This window comes from Gloeophyllum trabeum (assembly GCF_000344685.1).
Source record: "Gloeophyllum trabeum ATCC 11539 unplaced genomic scaffold GLOTRscaffold_00001, whole genome shotgun sequence".
Lineage (NCBI taxonomy): Eukaryota > Fungi > Basidiomycota > Agaricomycetes > Gloeophyllales > Gloeophyllaceae > Gloeophyllum > Gloeophyllum trabeum.
In genome coordinates, this window is record NW_006920410.1 from 4,115,014 (window position 1) to 4,137,740 (window position 22,727).

A 22,727-nucleotide genomic window follows, 5' to 3' on the forward strand; every position below is an offset into this window, starting at 1 on the left:
CCCCGGAGGTGAGAAGCGGGTTCTCAGGCTCTCGCGCTCAGGCTGCGCAGGTTCGTCGTCACGATCCTGGCCTGGCCCCTTTTGGGATTTAGGAGGAGGACGTGAGTCTGGCTCATCGTCGTCGGTGATCCAGTCATCATCAGAATTGTCTGGTTGACTGTCAGCTGGTTTAGGCACACTTTGCAGCCTAGTGCTTGCCCGTCGCTTTGTATTAGGGCATTTAGGGAACATAGTTTCATCAAACAGCGCAGTAGGCTGAGTGACTATACTATTATTGGCACGCATGAACTTGAAGCCATGGCCGCCATCTGCGACACCAATGTAAGTCATCAGCTCAGCTTTAGGCGATAACTTATTGGGTCTGGTTTCCTTTGGCAGGTAGACGTACGCTCCGCATCCAAAGACACGTAAGTGCTTGATGTCGGGAGCTTCCTTGTTCAGGACCTCATAAGGAGTCTGCCATTGATGGCGCTTCAAAGGGGTCCGGTTGTAGACGTGAACAGCATGGTCTACTGCAAATTCCCACCAAGATGGAGGTGAGCAGGACTCTAGCCGCATTGACTGCGCTTTGTCCATTATCGTCCGAATAAAGCGCTCAGCGCGACCATTCTGTTGGTGCGCATAAGGTGCGCTTTGTCGGATTTTTATGCCCTCATCTCTGAGCATCTCGATGAACGCATCAGATTTGTATTCTCCCCCTGCATCGGACATCCACTCCTTAATTTTCCTGCCATATTGATTTTGTACGTAGGCAAGAAATTGACGAGTCTTAGCAATTGCAGCACCCTTGGAGCGCATATGCATGACCCATCCATAGGAGGTGTAATCGTCAAAGAAGACGATTGTGTACCGATACTTATGGTAGGAGTCTACGGGAAAAGACTTAAGATCCGAGTGAATTAACTCAAACGGTTCTTTTGCCCGTAGAGTGGATGGCGGGAAAGCCTTAGAAGGCATTTTCCCTTCCGCGCATCCAGGGCATACTGGGTCTTCAGAAGGAAACTCCAGATTGGTGGGGAAACCTTTAGTGTGTTCCCTAGCTTGCCGCAGGACTTCCTTAGAGGGGTGTCCCATGCGACGGTGCATAATCCCATAATCGACCGCATAGATCGTTGGGAATATAGAGTACGCATCCGGTGCAGGAATTGTACTGACACTGTAGATAGTGTCGCCGGGCTGCCGCGGTAAAAACCTGAATAAGGGTTCGCGCAATCCCTTTTCGTATAGACTTATGTGTCGGTCATTGCCAGACACTTTTAGTTTATCCTGGAGCAATACGCCGAGTGACATGAGGCGAATATTCAGGTCAGGTATATAGTATACTGGAAATAACCGAGTGGTTATGTTCCCGACGTCCTTGATATAATAATTTAGGACTGTCGTACCAAACCCGAGTATTCGTGCAAACCCGTTCGCGGTAGACGCGGTCGCAGGTTGCTTAAATTCCTCAAAGTCGATGAAGTCACTCATGTCATAAGTAAAATGCCGAGAGGCCCCCGAGTCGAGGATCCAGGTGTTACCCTGTTGTGCCTTATCTTTCCCCTTACATTTTGCACATGCAGCATAAGTTTGCGCATGAGTGCAATATATTAAAGCCAAAGTTACAGGACTCAAGTTAAGATCTACACTACGCTGCCCTAACTGTGATGGCGCGTCAGTGGAGTCCGGTAAAGGGGAAGATAGCACGTACGAATAGTGCTCGTTGATAAAGGCATTTTGGTCGAAGCCAGCAGCCTCCGCAATAGTGCGGTCCAGGTCTTCCTCGTCGCCGAGACTAACAGTCTCCCCCTGGTCCTTGTCACTACCCCAGTCGATAGACTGGTTATCGTCGTGGTCGCTGTCCGCAGCGTCATCCGCGCGAGCAACTCCTTCGAAGCGAGCGCGCTTGGACGCGCGGCTGGAGGCGACAGAGTCGGCATCCTCCGTGTCGACATCCGGGTCCGGGTCGACTTGCCCGACAAGAGCGTCCAAAACCTTGATATCTTCTTCGGTGGGACTTATGTCAAGGTCCCGCGCGAGCTTGAAGGCTTTCTTGATCCTTTTGTTGTTGTAGTGACTGGTATCCGCCGAAGGAGGCGGGTGGAACGGACCTTTCTCTTTGACCGTCCGAGTCTTGCTGCCAGTAGGCGCGATGTCGAGGACGTGAGCGATGGTCGGAGGAGGAAGGGAGACAGTCGAGGCGATCAGGACGTCGTGGGCATGGTGGTGATCATGGTTTTGCCCTTGACGCTTCTTGCCTGCGCGCTTGCCGCGATAAGGGCGCCTCTTCCCATCTCGCGCATTGCTGCTGCTGCCCTGAGGGCGCTGCTGCTGCTGCAAAGAAAAGGAGGGATCACCCGGCTTACGCTTCACCGCCGAGATCTTGTGCGCACCTAGCTGTGTTGTCTTTTTGTTCTGGGATTGCTCCCAGGCAGTGACGACAGCCTCCCGGACTTTGTCAATGTCCATTGTCGATGTCGATCCCTGGACTAAGACTTGAACGACAGAGTCATACCGAGGAGGGAGCGCATTGAGACAGATCAATCCCTGGAGACAGTTAGGGATGGTCTGGCTCTCAGAAGCCAAAGCGTTAAAATGCTTGGTGATCTTGGCAAAGGCGGGAGCGGGATGTTGGTCGGCCGGGATCCTGGTAGTTAACGCCCCACGCAGTTCGTTATAGATGGAGGCAAGAGATGAGATACCATACGTGAAACTGAGCTCCTTCCAGGTTTCAATAGCCGTTGTCTTGTCTTGAATAAGGGTGGCAACGGCAGGGGAGCATCGAAGACGAATTGTACCGATAGTCTTGGTATCATTCAGTCTCCAGGCGTCTCGTGCAGAGGTATCTTCACTGGTGCTGCCGTCCTTGTAGGTGGTTACGACAGGGTCAGGCATAATAATTGTACCGTCACAGTGTCCCCAAAGGCCTTGGGACATGAGGTACGCCTTCATCTGCTGGGACCAGAGCGACCAGTTCGAGCCGTCGAGGACGGGGACAACAGCGATCAGATTGTTCGACATTGTTTGAGGAGCGATTGAGAGATCTGAAATCTGTATTGAGATCTCATCAGTATCAGCGAAGCTATGCAGCCCGATAAGGGCGCACTGCTCCATGCTGTTGGCTCCATTAGGGAGTTACCCCAGGATCGATCATCAAGCCTGATGGCTGCTGATAACAGCGCCTAAGGCGATGATCACGCATCAAGCCACACTGCAGCCTGTGAGGGCGCATAGGGTAATGCACAGGTGAGCGAGGCGCAACGCGCTGCAGCGAGTTACCGCGCAGACGCAAGCTGCCTATTTGGGCTCATAACCTGATGAAGAGTTATGGAGGCAGCAGCACGCACAGTGCGCCCTACACAACTCACCTGTATTGAATGGATGCTGTAGCTACTGGTAAAGCTTGTATGAACGACCCCTTGTCATTAGGCAGCAGAGCTGCAGGGTTTATATACACTGTGGCCCATAGGCTGACTAAGCTACATGGAATATCTATAATCCTACTGAGCTCCACCTATGATGTCACTGACCCACATGAGCTCTGTGCCCTGTACAATAATGGAATATACCAGAATATTCCAGAGGGTTCCGGTACGTTCTGGTACGCTGTAGAACCTGGCAGCTAAGTCAGCGCCTAGTTCAACAGCATGTAATTAACGCTAATTTACAACTGCTAATTAGCAAGTGTAATTTTCACCTCCCAAATTTACGGAACCCTAGTAAGGAGAGAAACAAGACAGGAAAGCCAGTACGCGCTGATTGGGATCGTCACGCGACTCGGCGTGACGATCCCGTGAAGTCTCGCGTCTGTCACGCCAGCTTGTTGCATCACACGTTGTGGTGGCTGGTTCCTGACATGATGTTGGGCCACGAAGTAATTCTCTGTTTCTGCTCTATCGGTAAACCAAAAATCTTCAAGGAGACAGCTGCGCACCCGGCACTGTAATAAGGCCTCGGAGTCGTATGTAAATATAAACAGAGTTATACAGCCGATGTAACATATAGTCTACTACCTCTATGAAGGACCTGAAACTGTGGCGGTCGCCTTTTGCTGCTTCCCACTCTTCTTCACTTCCCAAGCAGTGACGTCCAGCTTCCCATCCGCCCCGAGCAAGAATTGCACTTCAATCCGTGCGGTTGACCTCCCATCCTTCTTCTCGATCTCTTCGACGTCGAACAATAGTGAGGTGAGGAAAGACTCCTTCTCCAAGGTCTTCTCCTTGGTCTCAATCTCCTCCTCCTCTTCGTCATCCTCGTCCGGATTCCCTCCTTCCTGCTTTTCCTCCTCCGGGTCGTCTTCGTCCTTCGGCGGCTTCACCTTCTCGATCTTGACCCCCTCCTTCACTTCCCATACCTCGAAGCCCACTTTCGCGGCCTCCGAGACTTCGACCTGGAGACCGACAATCCGCCTGCAAGGTAATGGCGTCTCCTTCAGGATCACGGGTACCCACTGTCCACCGAGGCTGCCCTCCCCTGCGTTCTCCTCCGGGAAGATCAGGCCGATAGACTTCGACGTCGCCTTCGCCTTCGTCCACTCGCTGTCGTTCTGGAACGCTTTCCTCACCTCTTCATCCTCCTCTGAGTGGCCTATGGAAGACAGGACTTGTGCTTGCAGCGCGCATCCCCGCGCTAGGATAGTCGTGGGATCGCCAACACCACCACCAATGACGGTACCGGCCGTGAACGGAGTCACAACAGACTCTGAAAGCCCCTGCGCCAGCGTCTCGTCCAGGCCCGGGAAGGACGCAGACCCGCCGACATACACGACCTCATCGATGTCATAGAGGTCCAGCTTCGCAGACTCGACCAGCTCCTTCACCTTGTCGTAGATCTGGTTGTAGATCGGGCGCACCTCCATGTCAAACCGCAGGCGGTTGATCGACCCGGTGAAGTCGAGCCCGTCCTTGAGCGATTCGACGGAGCACGTCGCGGCGCCCGGCGAGGCGGACAGCGTGCGCTTCGTGTGCTCGATGGCTAGTCGGAGCTTCGCCTCTGCGCGTTTGTCCTGGTTATCTGTGGCGGGACAAACAGTCAGCGGGGTCTTTGTCTTCTTCGTGAACTCCTTGGCGAAGAACTTGATGAGCTTCTCGTCGATGCTGTCGCCGTTTGCGCTAAAGTCCGTGATGGTCCCGAGGGAGTACGCCAGGCCATGTCGCATGGAGAGCAACGAGAGCTCCAGGGATGACTGGCCGACATCCACTACGAGCTGCGTCCGGTCAACCGGGAGGTCCGTATCCTGACCGACAGCAGTGGTGACAGCGACCGCTCCGGCATCTTCTAAGAGCTGCAGCACATGGATATCTGCGTCGCTTGCCGCCTTTTCCAGAGCCGCGCGCTGGGCCTCATCGAACCACGCCGGGACGCTCAGGACGGCGCCCGTTACTTTCTTGCCGAGGAAGTCTTCCGCGGACTTTACGAGCGAGCGAAGGAAGATGGACGTCACCTCCGAGACCGTCAGCACCGTCTCTCCTGGGGTAGGCTCGGATCGGGGCGTGGGGAGGTTCGATGCAGCGGGGGTACCTGTGGTGCTTCTGGGAAGGGGCGTGGGAGCAGGGTTGAGCACTTGGACGCGATAGGCGGGTTCGTCGGGGATGTCAGGGTGCTGGATGACGGGTGCGGAGACCACCGCCTTGTCTTTCGGGATCTCAGAGAATCTAAGGAATTATCATGTTAAGGATGGATGAACCCAGGCCAGGGCGCGTACACTGACTTTTTGCCCAAGATATTTCGGAACCCGATGATTGTGTTATGAGCGTTCTTGACGAGTTGGTGCTTGGCTTGGTTGCCGATGTACTACAGCAGCATGAGCAGTTGCCAACAATGTACTACCCTCTCGCAACGCACCAGCTCCTCGCCATGGAAAGAAATTGCGCATGCGATTTGCCGCTCTCCGTCCTCGTTAGCTATACATTCAGAGAGGCCTTCCTACGTTCTGATTCATAAAGGTTTCCTTGGAATGAGGGAGTAGAAACAGACGTACTTTTGTCAGAACCGCGATCGAGGCGTACGAGTTGCCAAAGTTGATTCCGACAACAGTGGGTTGCGTTTTGGCCGTCTCCGCCGTTCCATTCGGTATCGTGCCGTTCGCAGCCATAGTCGGTGGTGGTATAAAGGAAGAACTGCAAGCCAAAGTGAAGTTGTGGCTTTCCGCGTCCGAAAAATCCTCATTCGAGCACGTGCCCTGATATAAGACGCGCACGCGATAGCCGCCGGGTATACCCCAGGTTTCTTCTGGCTTTCATAGTTCCGTAGAACTGCGAAAATGTCAAATAAATCATTGGATCTCGACGAGATATCTCGTTTGCAACCCCCGAAGCTGTCGCAGTCAGTCCATCGTGAGGAGTGCACGCAATGTTTCGATAATCAGGTAAGGTCGGACAACCCGCATCGACCGTGTATCTCACGTTTTATTAGGACCACCCACTTGGGATCGACGTCTGTCTGACGTGCTTTAACGGTGGATGTCTCGGGAATGAGAGGCACCATGCCCGGACGCACTTCGAGAAGACCGGCCACCCATTCACGCTGAACGTGAAGCGCAAATTAAAGCCGTCTGCGAGCCGTGTCAGTGACGCCTTTACACACTGCGATGTGGGTCTCATCTCATCGGGGGGAGGTAGCCAGAGGACGAGGAGCCGCCTGCGAAAATGAAGAAGCTGGCTATTGTCGAAGATCGGGAAGTGGACAAGTACGACTGGATTACTACGGTGAAGAGCTGGAAATCCGATCCTGAGAATGGACTGGAGCTGCCCGAGGCGTCTTTGAGACCAGAGGTGAGCGATACGAAGGGTCTCGCATCGTCACCTCTCTAGAATTCTGTAGGTGAAAGCTTTGATAGACACTGTCATGACTTCGTTATCCTCTGCTCGTCAATCCGAAGTGAAGGCCTGGGAGGAAGAAATAGAAGCTTGTGAACACACTGTACTGCTGGAGCAGCACGACACCGGTGCTACTCCTGCGTCAGGTAAGCCCCCGATGCTGCTTATTATTGGCGTCAAGTCATTCAATCCGCCACTCTGACTGCTTAGGCCTTGCGCATTGCGCTAAATGCGATCTTAAGGAGAACCTGTGGCTTTGCCTGACATGCGGTAGCCTAGGCTGTGGACGTCAACAATATGGCGGCCTCGGAGGGAACGGTCACGGCCTGCAACATTATCAAGAGACAAAGCACCCCGTCAGTGTGAAGCTGGGAACTATCACTCCTGAAGGCAATGCAGGTACGTCACGCTGTTGACTGCTCCAGCCGTTTATTAATCTATGGGACATTCGGTTAGATATCTACTGCTATGAATGCAACGACGCGAAGTTGGACCCCGATCTGGCTCGTCACTTGCGGAATTTCGGCATCAATGTGGAGACGCAGACAAAGACAGAGAAGTCTATGACTGAGCTGGTACGTTGCTGGTATCCCTCATTAGTTTGTCTTTTTTAACTTATCCATACGCTTCCCGAAGCAAATCGAACACAATCTCAAGTTCGACTTCTCCCTGACCGACGAATCTGGCAAGGCCCTTGAGCCCGTTTTCGGACCTGGTCTTACGGGTCTCTCTAACCTTGGTAACTCGTAAGTATCATCCTTGTCTCTGACCAATCTCCGCTAATCAAATCTGAAGGTGCTACATGGCGTCTGTCGTACAGACGATATTCTCTCTTGATCCGTTCCGCCAGCGTTACTATCCTACGGCTGCGCAACACTGGGCAACATGCACAGAGCCTCTTCCTGCCAACTGCGTCGAATGCCAAATGCACAAGCTCGCCGACGGTTTACTCTCCGGTCGCTACTCCCATCCTCGTCCAACAAACCCGGTCAGTCCGAGTCCTTCAGACCCAAAGGCCACCAACCCTCTCGCACACGACACTCCTACGCCAGTATTTCAAGAAGGGGTGCGGCCGAGTGGCTTCAAGGCACTCATTGGGAAGGATCACGCCGAATTCTCCACTATGCGTCAGCAGGACTCTGAGGAGTTCTTTGAGCACTTGCTGACAGTTCTTCGTCGGAATGCCAAGCGTGCCGGCCGATCGGAAGAGGATGAGCCCACGCAGGTATTTGCTTTCGGGATGGAGCAAAGACTGCAATGTGGTGACTGCAAGAAAGTAAGGTATCGAGTCGATGAAGTAGATACTATTAGCGTCCCAGTGCTGGCGACGGAGGTAGGAAAGGATGAAGAGGGAAGGACACTTTGGAAGGACGTTGAGTTGATGGAATGTCTCAATGCCGTTGTTGCGCCGGAGGCTCTGGAATACACATGCCCAGCGTGCCAGAAGAAAGTATTAGCGACGAAGTGAGTGGTGCCTTCTCGCATGATTGATCTCTCACTTATCTGCTTTCAGGCAGTCAAAGTTCGCTACTTTTCCACAAGTGCTCGTAGTCCATGCCCGGAAATTTCAGCTTGTCAACTGGGTTCCTACCAAGCTCGGTGCGTATTATCTGGGCCCTGCAATTCGTCACTAACACATCGATACGTGTCTCAGATGTCCCTGTTAATCTACCCCCAACAGACATCCTGGAGCTGGACCATTGTCTCGGGCGTGGACTTCAACCTGGCGAGGAGGAATTGCCAGAGGATAACACAAGTATGCGAGAGTGTCCACCTCTCATTCGAGGATTTGCTGACCCGCATAACCCAGGTGCATCGAGTGCGCCGCAATTTAACGAAGTCGCTATGGCCCAGTTAGAGGCCATGGGTTTCCCAACTATTCGCTGCCAAAAGGCTTTGCTGGCCACAGGAAACAGCGATCCCGAAGCAGCTATGGAGTGGCTATTCGCCCATATGGAAGACCCCGGTGAGGACGTCCACCCGTGCTGTGTTGGCTTCGAACTCTAATGGCGTTCTTCCCATTAGACATTGATGCTCCTATCCAGACTGCAGGTTCTAGTGCCGGGCCGGAGCCTTCATCTGAGCAAATTGGCATGCTGTGCGATATGGGCTTCACACAACCACAGGCTCGGAAGGCTTTGCGAGAGACAGTGAGCGATTAAATTAAAGGTTCCGCAACTATTGACGTGTATGAACATTGCTTTCACTGGCAGGGTGGGGACGCGGAACGAGCCGTGGAATGGCTATTCTCCCATCCTGATGATATGGGTGAAGATGCTCCGTCATCCTCGGCCCCTTCTGGCCCATCACCAGCAGCCAAAAGGATCCCAGGCACTTCGCAACTTCCGGCCAGGTTCAGACTGAACGCGTTTATTTCGCACAAGGGCCCTTCCGTCCATTCGGGCCATTATGTCGCTCACATTCGCTATCCTGCGCACGGTTCCGGAGTTGCTGCCAATGACGATGATCCGGACGAAGGCTGGGTGCTGTTCAATGACGAGAAAGTGGTAAAGGCTGACCGAGATAGCGTGAGGCAACTCAAGAAACTGGCATATCTGTACGTCTTTGAGAAATTGTAGCACTAGGCTGTAGCATAGCATATCACCAACCTCCCCTACGAATGCATCGTGGACACTATGGCACTAGCTGTGCGATGTATGTAAAATGCCCGCAGGCCACCATCTTGATAAATTCCAAAATCGCAGATGCGGACCGATTTTTATACTCTACAGCCACTTCGGCAATGGCCGAGACTCCGCCAAAGGCAAAGAGCCTGGAGGCTTTTGCGTCTCTTTCCGCCTTATTTTTCTGCGACACGCGTTCTGCTCGTTCGTACCTCTGACTATCGCGATGTCGAGCAACGTACCCATTAGAGAAGGCGACATCACGGCGCCGACGCCGCAGAACACGCCTTTGAACCAGGCGCCCATCAACCAGGGGCTCTCGCGCCCGACTGTCCCTGATATCTCGGAGGATAATGAAGGCGAGGAGGAGACCTCCTCCCCTACTACCGGTCTTGCTGGTAACATGCTTGCGGGCCTTGTGCAGGGCAAGTTGTCTGGTTTGATCGGCAAGAGCTCTGGCTATATCGAGAGCCTTCCGGTCGAGGTAAAGAGGAACGTCGAGGCGCTCAAGGGCGTGCAGGTGAAACAGGACCAGCTGCAAAATCAGTACAAGCGCGAGTGCTTGGAGCTGGAGAAGAAGGTATGTTCCATATCGTTCAGCCCGATCGCTGGACTAATCGTCCGATTAGTACGCAGAGCTGCAGAAGCCCCTGCTTGACCGTCGACACGCGATCATCATGGGTGCGGTCGTTCCAACGCCGGAAGAGGTTAAGGCAGGCGAGGAAGTGTCGAAGAAGGATGACGAGGAGTATAAGCCTTTACCAGAAGAAATTCCCGACTCTACCAACGGTATTCCCGAGTTCTGGCTCACGGCCCTGCGCAATCACGTCGCCTTATCCGACATCATCACGGACCGTGATGCTGGCGCTCTGAAGCACCTTACGGACATTCGTCTGTCTTACCTGCCTAGTACGGATCCTAAGCCGGGATTCAAGCTGAGCTTCTACTTCTCTCCTAACGAGTATTTCGAGAACGAAGTGCTGGAGAAGACATACATCTACCAGGAGGAAGTTGGTTATTCGGGTGATTTTGTGTACGATCGCGCGATCGGCACGGAGATCAAGTGGAAGGAAGACAAGGATCTGACGAAGGAATTCGAGATTAAGAAGCAGCGCAACAAGAGTACGTAAAACCACCGCTACTCCAATCTATCCTCGTCTGACCACTACGCAGATACCAACCGCACGCGCTTGGTGCGGAAGGCTCGCCCGACGGAATCGTTCTTCAACTTTTTCAGCCCACCCGAGCCTCCCGCAGAAGATGCGATCGAGAATGGGGAGATTGACATAGACGAACTGGAGGAGCTGGAGGAGAAGTTGGAGATTGATTACCAACTTGGGGAGGACATCAAAGAGAAGGCGAGTTGACCGCTTCATTTCTATAGTCCAGCGCTAATTAAAGTCGTTATTCTACCTGATCTAGATTATTCCCAAGGCTGTCGACTATTTCACGGGCAAGGCCCTGGAATACGAGACCATGGAAGACGACGACGACGATTTCGAAGACATCGATGAGGAAGATGACGAGGACCGGTTCGATGATGAGGTAGGAACGCCAGTATTTACTTGAAAAGACGGCGCTGGAACACTAACAACCAACTTCCTAGGATTCTGACTCTGATGCAGACGTTCCGCCAAGGCGCCGTGGCCCCCCCAGAGGTCGTGGTGCGGGAGGCGCTGCTCCCAACGTCAACGCCGAAGAGTGCAAGAACCAGTAATTCACAAACGTCGGCATCCAGTAGCCATGCTACCCGCATGGCTGCCAAAGACAAAACAGACAGTCATACTTTTTTCTACTTCATTTCCGTCCTGTCCGGCATCTGTATTGCTCTAAACTCTTCCTGTCTCTTGCACTATCTGACAGTGTCTTCTTCACTTCCTTTCTCTGGCTCGTTAGGTACATGTAGGTAGGTCTATCGTTGATAATTGAATGAATCGCAATGTGGCATATGTAATTCTATACTAGTACTCCCATTGGTACGCAAAGAAACCCAGTCCGTAAGGTGGTGATACAAAGCCCTGGGCATGACGTCCGATCGCGAGTCGAACAGCTGTTGCCCATCGCGTCCCTGACAGCTACGCTCAGAGGTAGAATGGTGTACTTTATAACTGGCTCATGCGACCAAGTATGTATGTCGTATCTTTCAACGGCAACACATTTGGAATGCGAGAGTAACCAGATGAAGATCTTTGACGCCTGAGTCCCGCTATCCTCACACAACGAAACCACTCTCACTTCGGGAGTTACACTCTTTTCGGCCTAGCAAAAGATTGCACAGTAGGAACATATGAAAGCCTATCTTTTGTGAGCCCCAGAATCATTTACAAAAGCCAATCTTGCATATATCCCTCCCATACAATCTTTTGCTAGGCCCAGAAGAGTGTAACTCCCGAAGTGTCTGACAGAACCGGACATGTAGCTGTTACGATCCAAGAGCAGGGAGACCTGATGCCCTTGTACACAATGTGCGCTGACTACATTATTCAGCCAGAATACGAAAGACGGCTTGATCTTGAATTTCACCCGTCATGGAACCGAGTCAAAGCGTTGAGAAAGTGATGATCACCTGAGTACCGGCGTATGACCCGAGAAACTTGCTCGTCAGCGCGCGCCGGAAGCATCGTTCCAGCGAGGTGGAGGTGCTCGCAAGTGGGGAGGAACTGTTTCTTTCGGAGGGCACGTGTCCGACGGGTGAAAACATGGCTCCGAAATGACACCCTCGAATAACGCCTAAGCGTCAAGTAATTAGCAGGATGGCAGGTTGGTGAATGATATGTGCTGTCAGAATTTAAAGTAGCTATACATACCAGTTATTAACAAGTACAACCGTCCTCAATGTGATGATAAAGCGTACGTTCAGAGTGGGTCGGATCGTCTTCCGCATGTTTCGGCTGTTTCGCATAGGCCTCAGCGTGGATAAAGGCCCAGGAGTACCGACTCGACTTCCATGCTGGCCTTAAGCAGAAAACAGGTACTGTCAATGAGGTATTATCGGCGCCGTATGTTCTACAGCTATACGGCGCAGATAATACTTCATAGTTTGTTCGATTGGAAGGGGGAAGAGTGCTGTTTAACCAAGACTGACTGGCAGGATATCGAGAAAGGGATGCAATGCCTAAATCCTGATACTTATCCATACGACTGCCCCAGCTCAAAGGTCTCGAAAGACAGCGGAGAACGTGTGAACTCGCGGCGCGTGAAGCGGCGTGACCATAGTGTGACTCGACGCGTGTGGGACCCAAACGTGGCCAAACACGTTGCCACCGTGTATGAAGACCGCGTTATTTACTCTTCTCGGTAAAGTATCCCGACCAGCATCTGTTGCAGCACGGCAGCAGCAGTCATTTTACACGTCGTGGCGGGTGACGTCGGGCCTTTGAGATGTCCGTTCACAAATATTCTGAACTTATAAACTGGGACGGCAGTCTTGATCGACATCTACCGGCTTCTTCCACTACCGCTCCCCTTTCTCGACCGCCTAGCGCGTCGGTACACCCTGCAGGAATCCAGGAAGGAGAACACGACGACGTATCCAACGAAATTTCAAAAGCAGGAGTCGGATTGAACAGGTTAGAGGCAGTCGAACCCAGTCTGAAGCCTCAGGTATGCTATAGCAGTCTTCCTATCTATGGTCGTGCGATGAGTTCTCTCGAATCAAGGACTTTACCTCCGGATACGAATATGATGCTCTTGCCGGTTACTATACGCATGATGCTTCTGCCACCAAGGTACATCCGCTCGTTAAGACTCGCAAGCTGATCGTGAATTGCATGCGCAGACACCGGGAGAATCCCGCTCGTCAAACCTGTCTAACGCGCTGAGTATGGTTGCTGCCTATGGATCTTCCCCGCCGGCAACGGTCTCTCCCCCCGACGAGTGTATTTCTCCAGGCCCTAGCGCCAGCGATTGGCTGCAGGATGCTAGTCCGGAGACCCCAGTGGAACAGATGATAATCAGGTCTCCTCATGTGCGAGAATCCTCCAGTGCTTCAGAAGGCGGATTTCCATACCCTACGGACCGGTCCCTATCACCTTTCGTCCCGACGTCGTTACTCTGCCCCGCGAAACCGAACGTCTCGCAGGATCTATCCAATCGTAACTTATGCACGCTGTCTACACCAGGAACCGGATCTCAGTCGCCACCTAGAGCCGCAGTGAGTTCAAGTACACCTTGGCGGTGATTGCTAACTGACTTCGGTTTCTACTGGTCCGCCCAGACATCCGACCAGAATTTCTCAGACCCAGATTTCCTTCCCTCATCGGATAATGAACGATCGTCTCACTCTACCCCAAGGGCCCACTCGGCGGAGGCTCGCGCACAGCCTAATGATTGGTCTCGCGGGCGAAGTTCTCGCCTCGAGAACGTGGTTGTCTACGTCTCCGTGCCCCCGCTCCCATCAGATTGCCGGAAGGAGGACTACCTCTCTTTTGGAGATTGCGCGGACCAGGGCCCGGGACAATCGACCGGTTTGCTTGGCGTCATGCAGGCGGCCCTCAGAAACAACGGTGCGCCCGCCACGCCAGCCTCCGAGCCCCTTGTTCGACAGCGGCGATATTCGGTGACATCCGTCGTATCCATCAAGTCCGAGTCTGACACCGGCAGCTTCGTCCCGGTCCCGTCTCCCAAGCGGAGACGAAAGATGATCCTGCTCTACCCCTCGCAGGCGGAGGTCCCATACGATGAGCAACAGGAGTACTTTGCTCCGGGAGTCCTTCGGGCGTCTCTGAGGCACGCTGTCGACCGGTTCTACCGCAGAGCGAACAACTCGGGTGGTTCCTGGACGGCGGTGCCACACAGTGGCCATTTTCCGGCGCTCGGGAAATTTGAGCGGCAGATCCCTCCCGAGTTTATTGAAGGTAGCTCAGCGTCTGAGTATCTACCTTCCGACAGCGATTCCCCGGCGACGCCGCATGCAGAGCCATCAGCCTTTCGCCCCTTCGACGTAGACTCTTTGCAAAATACAAGTGTATCGCCGCGCAGTCTTTCTCTGCACACATCGCCGACCCGACACAAGCGCGACCAGGCGTCGCCTTCAACATCCAAGGGGAAGAGTCCTGTCAGAAATTCCGACCCGTACGTCCATCTCGACAACCCCCCTGGATCCGGTCCTACACTTGTGGCAGATGACGTTTCGCATGCAGCGGAATACGCGATGTGGAAACTTGGCGCGCCTCTCAATGCAGCGGCCCTCGCCGGCGACGGAGTGTATGAATCGCACAACCCGTCCATCTTCACCTCCGGGAACAAACATGATATTTTTCTGGGCTCCGGTGTGCCGTCGTTGTCGCCCGAGAGCTTGCGGTTGGAAGCTAACTTCCAGGACGGGTATCGGAAGCCTCTGGGGCTGGACGATTCCGTCTCCTCTTCTCTGATAGACCCTGGGGGTACGACGTCGACGTCGCTTGATCCTGGCTTCGACATCGGCAGTGGTCTCTTAGGGGAGTCCTCTGCCTCCGCTGACTCTCCTTATCAGGACTACCTCTCTGGCGCCGGCACTATCGACCCTTCTCTCTTAGGTGGCTTAGACGAGGATCCTGGGTCACCGCAACGCCAGGAATCTGGAATTGCAGAAGAGGCTGAATATGCTTCACCGAGCGGCCGGTTATGGTCCTTCTCGCCTGGTCCAGTCGCGTCTGATTCATCAGACTCACGTGCTGGCACTCCTTCGGCTAAGTCTGCAGTGCGCGACGCTTCGAGTACGCCCGCTCCGCCTCCGCCTAAGCGTCGGAAGGTTATCCTGACTCTCCGGGCCGCAGAGGCGCAAGAGAATGGGTTCCGCTCGGACGAGGACGATGATGCCTTGGATTCTGGCGACACTGCGTACGTCTCCCCTATGGCTCTAGGAGGCCCTGGTCGGAGCAGAGGGAGGAGCAGAGGAAGAAGCGTCCGCGGGGGAAGGGGCGGTGCACGTAATGCTGCGTCCTTCAGGCATTCCAACGAAGATATGTCGGCGTCGGAAGGCGAAGGATTGTCGTCTTACGATAAACTATACCGTGTGCTCTTGAAGGCAGTCCGTAGAGACCCTGGGGTTGAGGTTAACGACCCTGACGGACAGCTCAGCAGGTGTCATCATTGTCGTCGGGCCACCACTCTCCTCAAGATGACGTGCTGGAGGTATAATGGTGAAACGCGCTGTATGAAGCGGTATTGTATTAATTGTATAACCAAACGGTAAGCGCGTGAGTATGTGTCGAGTTTCCCGGTTTGATGACTCGGCCAGGTACCCTCATGTGAAATTCAACGCTCAGGCTCGCGACTTCGAGTGCCCAGCATGTGAAGGCATCTGCAACTGCTCACATTGCGCCGCAAAGCGGGGTGAAGAGTATATCTCAGAACATTCTCTTCGTGCGGATTTGCGGAATCCGAAACAAGGTCGCAACCCGCCGCCCAAACCCCGTAAGCAGCCGCAGGGGTCCGCTATTACCGCAGTACAACCTGAGACAGGATCGTTCTTCGGCACAGTGTACGGAATGTCGGGGGAGAGGGTGGGCAAGGCATTCATAACTACCGGCTCTCCCTCTGCTCGCTGTCGGTCCAGGAGGTCGTTCATTGGCCTTCCTTTGGCTAAGTGGAAGATGGATGCAGACTCCTTCGCGGACTCCTCGCAGGAGGACTCGCTGAACAGGGGACCTTCACTTTTTCTGGGCGATATATCTCGTTTAGATCTCGCCGCCTATGTTCCACTTGTGGATGTAATGGAGCGGGAGCGATCATTGTCTCCTCTCACGGAGCTATCAGACAGCGAAGGTGAAGCAGCAGAGCTGAGCGCGGACCGACACCAAGGTGCCTTGAACCCCGAGGATGCTGAGGTTGGAAAGACATGGTTATATTTGGGTGAAGAGAACATAACAGCTACACTCACTGTAGCGCTTGCTGCAGCCCAGTCGTAGTCTTCTGCGACATTGCTAATCCCTCCCATTATCATACTAGTTCCGTAGAATATTACACTGGATGGAATATCGTACTGAGGAAGTGGAACTGATATGACTGAGGAGCGAATATAGGAAAGTTTGGGACCAGATCATTAGTGGACGCCGATGGTGAAGTGGTTATCATGCTTGCCTTCCAAGCAAGCGGCACGGGTTCGATTCCCGTTCGGCGTATCACTCTTATTTTGAAAATAGTTATCTGAGAGACGTTGACCTGCAAGTGTTAGCTCAAGCTAAGGGCGCAGGCAGGCTCCTAGAACCATCCGTCTCCGCGTCCTCGATCCTCTCTGCTAGGGCGTAAGATAGGGCCAGCTCATGTACGACTACTATGGTCACAATGTGATGATCACGTGAATGGTCGGACCCCGCAAACTTGACTACCAATAATGTAACTACAGGCTTTCTACAGTATTGACACTATACAGAGACACTACTATCATTGAGGGGGTTCTGCAAAAAGTATCGAATTTGGCCTGTAGCATTCCGCACACTTGACGGATTCTTACCGGATCTTCCGCATATTGTGTGTAACGTAGTGATAAACGTCCTCATTATTTTTGTGCATTTTTATGCAGCCTGTGGAACGTAGGAGAGAGATGCCGGTTCATGTAGGGGGTTCTGCAAAAAGGTGTCACATGCGGTCACAGTGGGATCTCGCCGCGAGCGATGTCACGCTTTTGTCACGATATGGGCCCGGGAGATGTGCAAAGTTGCCTCTCTATCTCGACACGCTCGTTATTTACTCTATCGGGCTGGTGTATTGTACTATAGACAGCATATTCATGATACGTCAAGCCATTCCACTGCAGTCCGTTGAGAGCATCACGAGAGATCTGGTGGATACTGTTTCTTTCCCATGGCCTACAGGACCCATTTTCTCTCCCTCTCTTCAACCACAGCAGATATTCCCATTCTGACTTGGCAGAGGTTCTATTCTAGTGTATATATACCTGCCTGAGCTTACCCAACATTTTTTGGTTGAGTGTGGAATGAGATATAAGGGGGTGAGGGGGTTCTGCAAATTTTGCAGAACCCCCTCAATGATAGTATGGCTAGAAGAGTGAGATTATATATGATTAAGGTAGAGATTAGTCTTCAAAATAGATTTGAGGATTTTTGTTAAATGCCCGCTTTCTCGAGTTCATCCAGAATCGAGTTCGGGAGGATGCGATGACCGCGATACTTCCGCGTCGCCCACGAGGCCTGTTTCCCGGTGAGTCCCCTGCGATAAGCATCCATAAACCGGGATGCCCGAGTAGCAAATCTATAAAATAGTGCTTGAGCATAAATGTGAGGGTCAAATAGTAAATGTACTGCATACCTGCGCATTGTGTCCAGCGGGACAGCGTTCAAGGCCGCAATGACATTCCGCTCGAGATCTGCATCTTGCGACGAGGGCGGGTACTGGCGATAGATTCGCTTCGCGTGTCCCCAGCATTGTTCAATAAAGTTAAGTTCGCAATGGAACTTCGGAAGGAAATGTACCCTGTAACCTCGAGCCTTGCATGTTGTCTCGAGAAGTGACTCGACGTTCACGAAGTCCGGCTGTTTATAAAGGAGTCTTCGACAGCAGCACCGTTCAGCATCCTTCGGACATTGAAATTTCGGACACTCTGCGCGAAGTTGCTGTACATCAGTGAAGCCGCGTTCTTCGAGTATAATTGCCATTCCTTTGAAGATCCCTTCCCTCTCGTGACCGGGCGGGAAATATAAGGATTGTGGTTTTCCATCCGCGAGCTTCCCATCAGCCATGCGAGCCCTTTGCTTCAGCAACTTGCCATCCGGACCATAAACGGGCTTGCCATCTGGCCCGATGACCTTCCTGTCAATGCCGAACAAGGGTGATTGGGCTTGCTCGGGAATTTTGGCATACGACGTGCAGAGAGCGCATCACCAGCGCACTTCAAATGGGTTGTTGCATTATCAAACATGAAGACATGGTCCTCGTCAGGAAAATGCTTGTCGAGGATGTTCATGGCAGTCTCAGCATGCGCGAGGATGTCATCATTCGTGAAGTAGCCGTCTCGTGCTTTGCCCGCCCTGAACAGAACGCGAGCTTCCTCTTCCCCAACCCACAGCCATCCATAGTCTGCCGAGACGAAGTCAGCAACCATGAGTGAGGCGCCCTCCCCTTTCTGGCGCGGCACGGCCTTAGCGTCTCCAGGCACCCAATACACCAGTCTCCGATCGTGAGCATAGAACGTTGACTCATCGTGCCACCAGATCACTGTTCGTCGACGACGCTGCTCTGTCTCACCGGTCATCTCCTCAATCCCGTCCTTCCAGCGGCGAAGATTCCACTCCAGTTCAGCGAGGGTGGGGAGGAATACGTCCTGGCGATACTTCACGACATCATCTCGTTCGTGGCCATCAACGTATTGACCCAATGGAGTCTTGGTCCACCGGAAATCCATCATGTGGAGCCAAGAGTTTGCCGTTGACAGAGAAATCGTTTTCTTCAGACCATAACATTGCTTGATGTCCGGGGTGTTGAGAAAGTGCACAATATCTTGGGCTTTGATGTATTTGCCAATACCTTGTAAGTATTCCCTGATTTTGGATGCCAATTCACCTTTCTTCAGCAGAGACACGTTCCAAGCCCCATACAGATTGATCGGAAGGTCCTTGCGATCTGCAATGAATGAGCAACTCCACTCCCGGAGTTTCTTTGCTGTATGGCTCGACTTCCGCCAGACGCTTGCGGTCTTCAGTGATGCCGCAATCCATGTGAGTTTCTGATTTGAATCTATAAATATGCCGAGGTGCATCTTGACCATGAGCAGCCGCTCTCAAAGTAGTTCATCCCCTTCAAATGGGTTATGACCTATGCCAGACTTCCGCTGAGGGCTGAGAATCTTGCTGATGTCTTTCCAGGCAGCAGCAGCAGTCTCGATTGACGGGGGAGGCTGGTACGACCTTGCCCCAGTCTGGGAACCCGCACGATCCATATTGGGACTGGCAGAAGCAGGTCTATCCTTGTCACCTGATGTTGTTCCTGGGCATTCTGTTTCTTCTTCTGCCCCTTCCTCATCCTCTGATCTGTCCTCTGATTTGTGACACTCAATAAAGAGCTCATCGGACTCAAGCACACCATCCTCAGGGACATCCGTATCCCCGCCACCTTGCTGCTGCCTCCCAGAAGACTCGGTAGGCCCATCCAAGACAGCATCAGATGCCCAGGTGGGCTTGATGATCTCTTCAAAGGTGTGCCTCATCCGGTTGGTCGCTGCTTGCCCGTTCTCCGGTCTGGTGACAGGTGGTGTCTGCGAGAAGGCAGACAACCAATCAGTAGGCCATTTCCCAGCATCCAGTCTTAGACTCACGTTCTCCTTGTCATCACTGACACTCCTACCGATCCGTACTTGACGAGCTTTCTTGCAGTTCTGGAGCCGCGCCGAGTCCGCGCGACTGCGTTTGCCCATCCATCGTGGTGGACGCGTCGATCGCGTCTGGGGTTCCGGGGTCCTGTTGACAGTCCTCCATACGCAACTGTATCTGCCTTATTATAACAGCCATAAGCCAGAAATCTCAGATGTTTTTTATAGGAGTTGTTGCTCTGTATTTGTTCTATTTTTCCTAGAAAAAACATTGTATGATTTCGAGTTATAGAATATTGTTTAAGGCGAAGACGAGTGCTGCCTGCGAAGTGTGACAGAAAAAGTCACGTGATAATGGTCGTACATGAGCTGGCCTAATCTTACAGTGCCTTGCATACTATCATTTGGGTAGTTTTGCAAAATTTGCAAAACTACCGCAGCCCCTAGAGAGAGCTCTATACCAAATAAAAAAATTCAGAGACTTCTTAGGCATGTAGATATGGACTAGTAGATACCCTCTGTGAAGTTGGTTTAGGGAAATATCGAGTGGTCTTGGAGAGGGAGGAAGAGGAGGGTGTTTGCAACTGCCTACAGACCGTGTGAAACCTAGATCTGGTACCCATTCCATGATTTTTTGCCGGGATTTTGTTTGGACTATACTGGTGTACCATACATTGAGCTACTCAAGCAGCCCGATTGTGAAGAGATTGAGGATGTAGCTATAGCAATGCTGTTTTGCAAAACTTCGAGAGGCGGATCGTGACAAAAACGTGATGGATCTCGCGGGGATGTCACGCGTGACAAACTTTTGCAAAACCCCCTGCACACCCCGGCATCTGTCCAGCATCCTCTACACCACGTATTAAAATACAAAAAAAACACATTTGGGTACATAGAAGGGTGCTACACGATGCCATGAAAAAAATCTGACGCAAAAGCCAGCGAACTGAGCGCAACACGTCGATTTACAGAAAGTTTTGCAAAACTACCCAAATGATAGTAATTATAAGAAATTGAACATCGCATTTCCGCGCGCGTTGTTTGTCCGCGCCAAATATACCCTTTTCGGGTATCGGCAAATGTGCGGCAAAGACCCAGGGGGAGAGTAGCTGGGCATACAGCTCGGGGCAGAGTCTAATGATTTACAGCCCTTAGTGTAGTTGTAGAATATACATTTCATGCATTCTATGAAGCCTTTCGAGCCCTCTCGGGGCGTCTGCGAGTCCCTGCCCAGCAAATGGCCCCGCGAGAGGCTTTCCGGACCTACCCGAGAAAGGCATATTTGGCGCGAACAAACAACGCGCGGGGAAATGCGATGTTCAGTTTCTTATGCAAGGCACTGTAGGAGCCTGGGGCGCAGGGTTCTTCGGGTCGCTGGTAGTAGTACTTACCTCACGTAAACTAAGCCAAATAACTATACTTATTCAGTTCGTTGTCGACCATCCCTTTTCCGTGGGTGAAATAGGGAAAAAGGCACGTAGTCCGAACTCACATCGCCAACATCACGCGTCCACAGCTTTGCGCCTCGGGAGGAAGGACAAGACAAAGTCGGAAGCTCAGAATCTCCGCAGCGGGGGTTGGGCTGGGGCACTAGCGACTTACTGACTACATGATCCGTGTCCCAAGAAGAAGTTCTATACTTCAAGTGCGTGTAATAACTCTATCATCCTCCCGTCAACTCGCTGTGGGACATTCATATTGGTGTTCACACTGCACATGATGCTGAGACGACGTAACCCAAGGACCACATATGCAGACTCCGAAAGAGAGGCAATCACAATTCATTGGGCCAGGTGACACCTGCGACCTCTGAGTCTTGGATGCGCTTGCGGGAACTCGCACAGCGGCTGCCAGACCTGCCACACGCAGCATCCAAATCTTGTCTCAAACCAGTGCTCAACATTGACGCGAACCAAAGACATGACACCACGACAAGCTCGCCGCGGCTACGCGGTGGACGGCCTGCGAAAGCCCTCAATTTGAGGACACTGGATCCGACCCGTCTCTGTCCCGAAGATTTCGTCTGTCTGGCCGGGAGGACTACGATAACGACGAGGATTTTGGCGAACCCGCTACCCAAGCCTTTGCGGCAGCATTACATAGGGTACTTCCGCAGGTCTCGGTCATTACCCTTCCCGCCCCAAACACAAGGATTCTTGTACTGGTACAAAGAACCAGATGCGCCTATATTAGCATCCGAAGTCCGTTTTCGTATCACGGGATCCCCAGAAATCGGGCAGTTCTCCAGCGGGCAAGACCTCCGATTACCAGAAGGCAAGGTCTGGCACATATCACTATTCGATATCTCGCGGTATACAAATTTCTTGACGCTACGGACAGTCCTGTTGAACGACGGACTTATAAATCAAGAGCTATTAGACAGAGCTGCGAAGGTTACGGTGTCGCAGGGTTCTAGGGTCATGAGGCCGGCATCAGACAGTCAATTCATCTGGAAGTTCGGCCAGCCTTTCATGCTACACTTCGGGATGAAGAATCAATTCTGGATTCTGGGCAGTTCTGATTGCCAGTGGTCTTCAATCATGAATATGTACGCGAAGGCGAAGGGGGAGCCTGCATTTACAGGTTAGTTCCCTTAACATGGACATGGCATGATCTCAACAGTACCTCACTAGGAAGGTACCTCGCCCAGTTTGAACCCTCAGCCTTTCCGCAGCATCGTGGGACGCGGACCGTGGTCCTCCGTATTGTCAGGATCCTCGAGCTAGGCAAGACGGGTGGTGCTCCTCCAAAGATGCCAATTCCACTACCCAGAGAGGGCGATTTTGCCTATGCGCGAACCCGGGGCAGCAACGCGGTTCGCCAGGAATGGGTCCCATGGTCAGTTGATGTTGACAAGGTGGAAACCCCTGCCCGTAGGGCTTTGAAAATACTCTTTGAGAACGAAGCAAGGTTCCTGCAAAATAATCCCAAGACTTCAAGTCGACCACCAGAGAATCAGTCCCCGTCACACCTCGAATAGACCTTAATCTATGCTCGGGACGAAGATAATAGGTAGAACCAATACCCTCTTAGAGCATGCGTCAAGTCTAACCTCAGGCC

General features: G+C 52.6%; 7 protein-coding genes and 1 non-coding gene across 8 annotated transcripts; 5 read left to right on the forward strand and 3 right to left on the reverse strand.

The window, feature by feature from the left end:
* Positions 1-2,187: 2,187 nt before the first annotated feature.
* On the reverse strand, positions 2,188-3,000 carry GLOTRDRAFT_13098 (uncharacterized protein; the record flags this gene model as incomplete). The annotated part of the gene is made up of 2 exons (XM_007861920.1): positions 2,188-2,626; positions 2,687-3,000. Coding segments are annotated over 2 exons (753 nt in total), but the record flags the coding sequence as incomplete, so codon positions are not given.
* A 994-nt stretch (positions 3,001-3,994) lies between these two features.
* On the reverse strand, positions 3,995-6,073 carry GLOTRDRAFT_30952 (actin-like ATPase domain-containing protein; the record flags this gene model as incomplete). Its single annotated transcript, XM_007862033.1, has 4 exons — positions 3,995-5,633; positions 5,690-5,772; positions 5,824-5,904; positions 5,972-6,073. The coding sequence occupies 4 exons, from the start codon at positions 6,071-6,073 to the stop codon at positions 3,995-3,997; spliced, it is 1,905 nt and encodes a 634-aa protein (XP_007860224.1).
* Positions 6,074-6,241: 168 nt separating this feature from the next.
* Positions 6,242-9,428, forward strand: GLOTRDRAFT_135811 (ubiquitinyl hydrolase; the record flags this gene model as incomplete). Its single annotated transcript, XM_007863322.1, has 13 exons — positions 6,242-6,346; positions 6,394-6,543; positions 6,600-6,752; positions 6,802-6,943; positions 7,008-7,196; positions 7,254-7,372; positions 7,434-7,543; positions 7,593-8,261; positions 8,311-8,396; positions 8,452-8,553; positions 8,608-8,763; positions 8,823-8,947; positions 9,011-9,428. The coding sequence occupies 13 exons, from the start codon at positions 6,242-6,244 to the stop codon at positions 9,374-9,376; spliced, it is 2,472 nt and encodes an 823-aa protein (XP_007861513.1). The 3' UTR covers positions 9,377-9,428.
* Positions 9,429-9,647: 219 nt separating this feature from the next.
* Positions 9,648-10,788, forward strand: GLOTRDRAFT_125044 (NAP-domain-containing protein; the record flags this gene model as incomplete). Its single annotated transcript, XM_007863323.1, has 3 exons — positions 9,648-10,001; positions 10,051-10,543; positions 10,595-10,788. 3 exons carry the CDS (start codon positions 9,648-9,650, stop codon positions 10,786-10,788), a joined length of 1,041 nt encoding a protein of 346 aa, XP_007861514.1.
* A 109-nt stretch (positions 10,789-10,897) lies between these two features.
* GLOTRDRAFT_125045 (uncharacterized protein) lies at positions 10,898-11,138 on the forward strand (the record flags this gene model as incomplete). Its single annotated transcript, XM_007863324.1, has 2 exons — positions 10,898-10,966; positions 11,028-11,138. 2 exons carry the CDS (start codon positions 10,898-10,900, stop codon positions 11,136-11,138), a joined length of 180 nt encoding a protein of 59 aa, XP_007861515.1.
* A 1,664-nt stretch (positions 11,139-12,802) lies between these two features.
* GLOTRDRAFT_135812 (uncharacterized protein) lies at positions 12,803-16,311 on the forward strand (the record flags this gene model as incomplete). Its single annotated transcript, XM_007863325.1, has 5 exons — positions 12,803-13,024; positions 13,081-13,149; positions 13,200-13,574; positions 13,638-15,592; positions 15,642-16,311. 5 exons carry the CDS (start codon positions 12,803-12,805, stop codon positions 16,309-16,311), a joined length of 3,291 nt encoding a protein of 1,096 aa, XP_007861516.1.
* Positions 16,312-16,452: 141 nt separating this feature from the next.
* Positions 16,453-16,524, forward strand: GLOTRDRAFT_t10. Its single transcript has one exon. It is a non-coding gene; the product is annotated as a tRNA-Gly (tRNA).
* An 863-nt stretch (positions 16,525-17,387) lies between these two features.
* Positions 17,388-18,464, reverse strand: GLOTRDRAFT_102921 (uncharacterized protein; the record flags this gene model as incomplete). Its single annotated transcript, XM_007863326.1, has 4 exons — positions 17,388-17,402; positions 17,482-17,614; positions 17,672-18,200; positions 18,224-18,464. 4 exons carry the CDS (start codon positions 18,462-18,464, stop codon positions 17,388-17,390), a joined length of 918 nt encoding a protein of 305 aa, XP_007861517.1.
* Between the last annotated feature and the right edge of the window lie 4,263 nt (positions 18,465-22,727).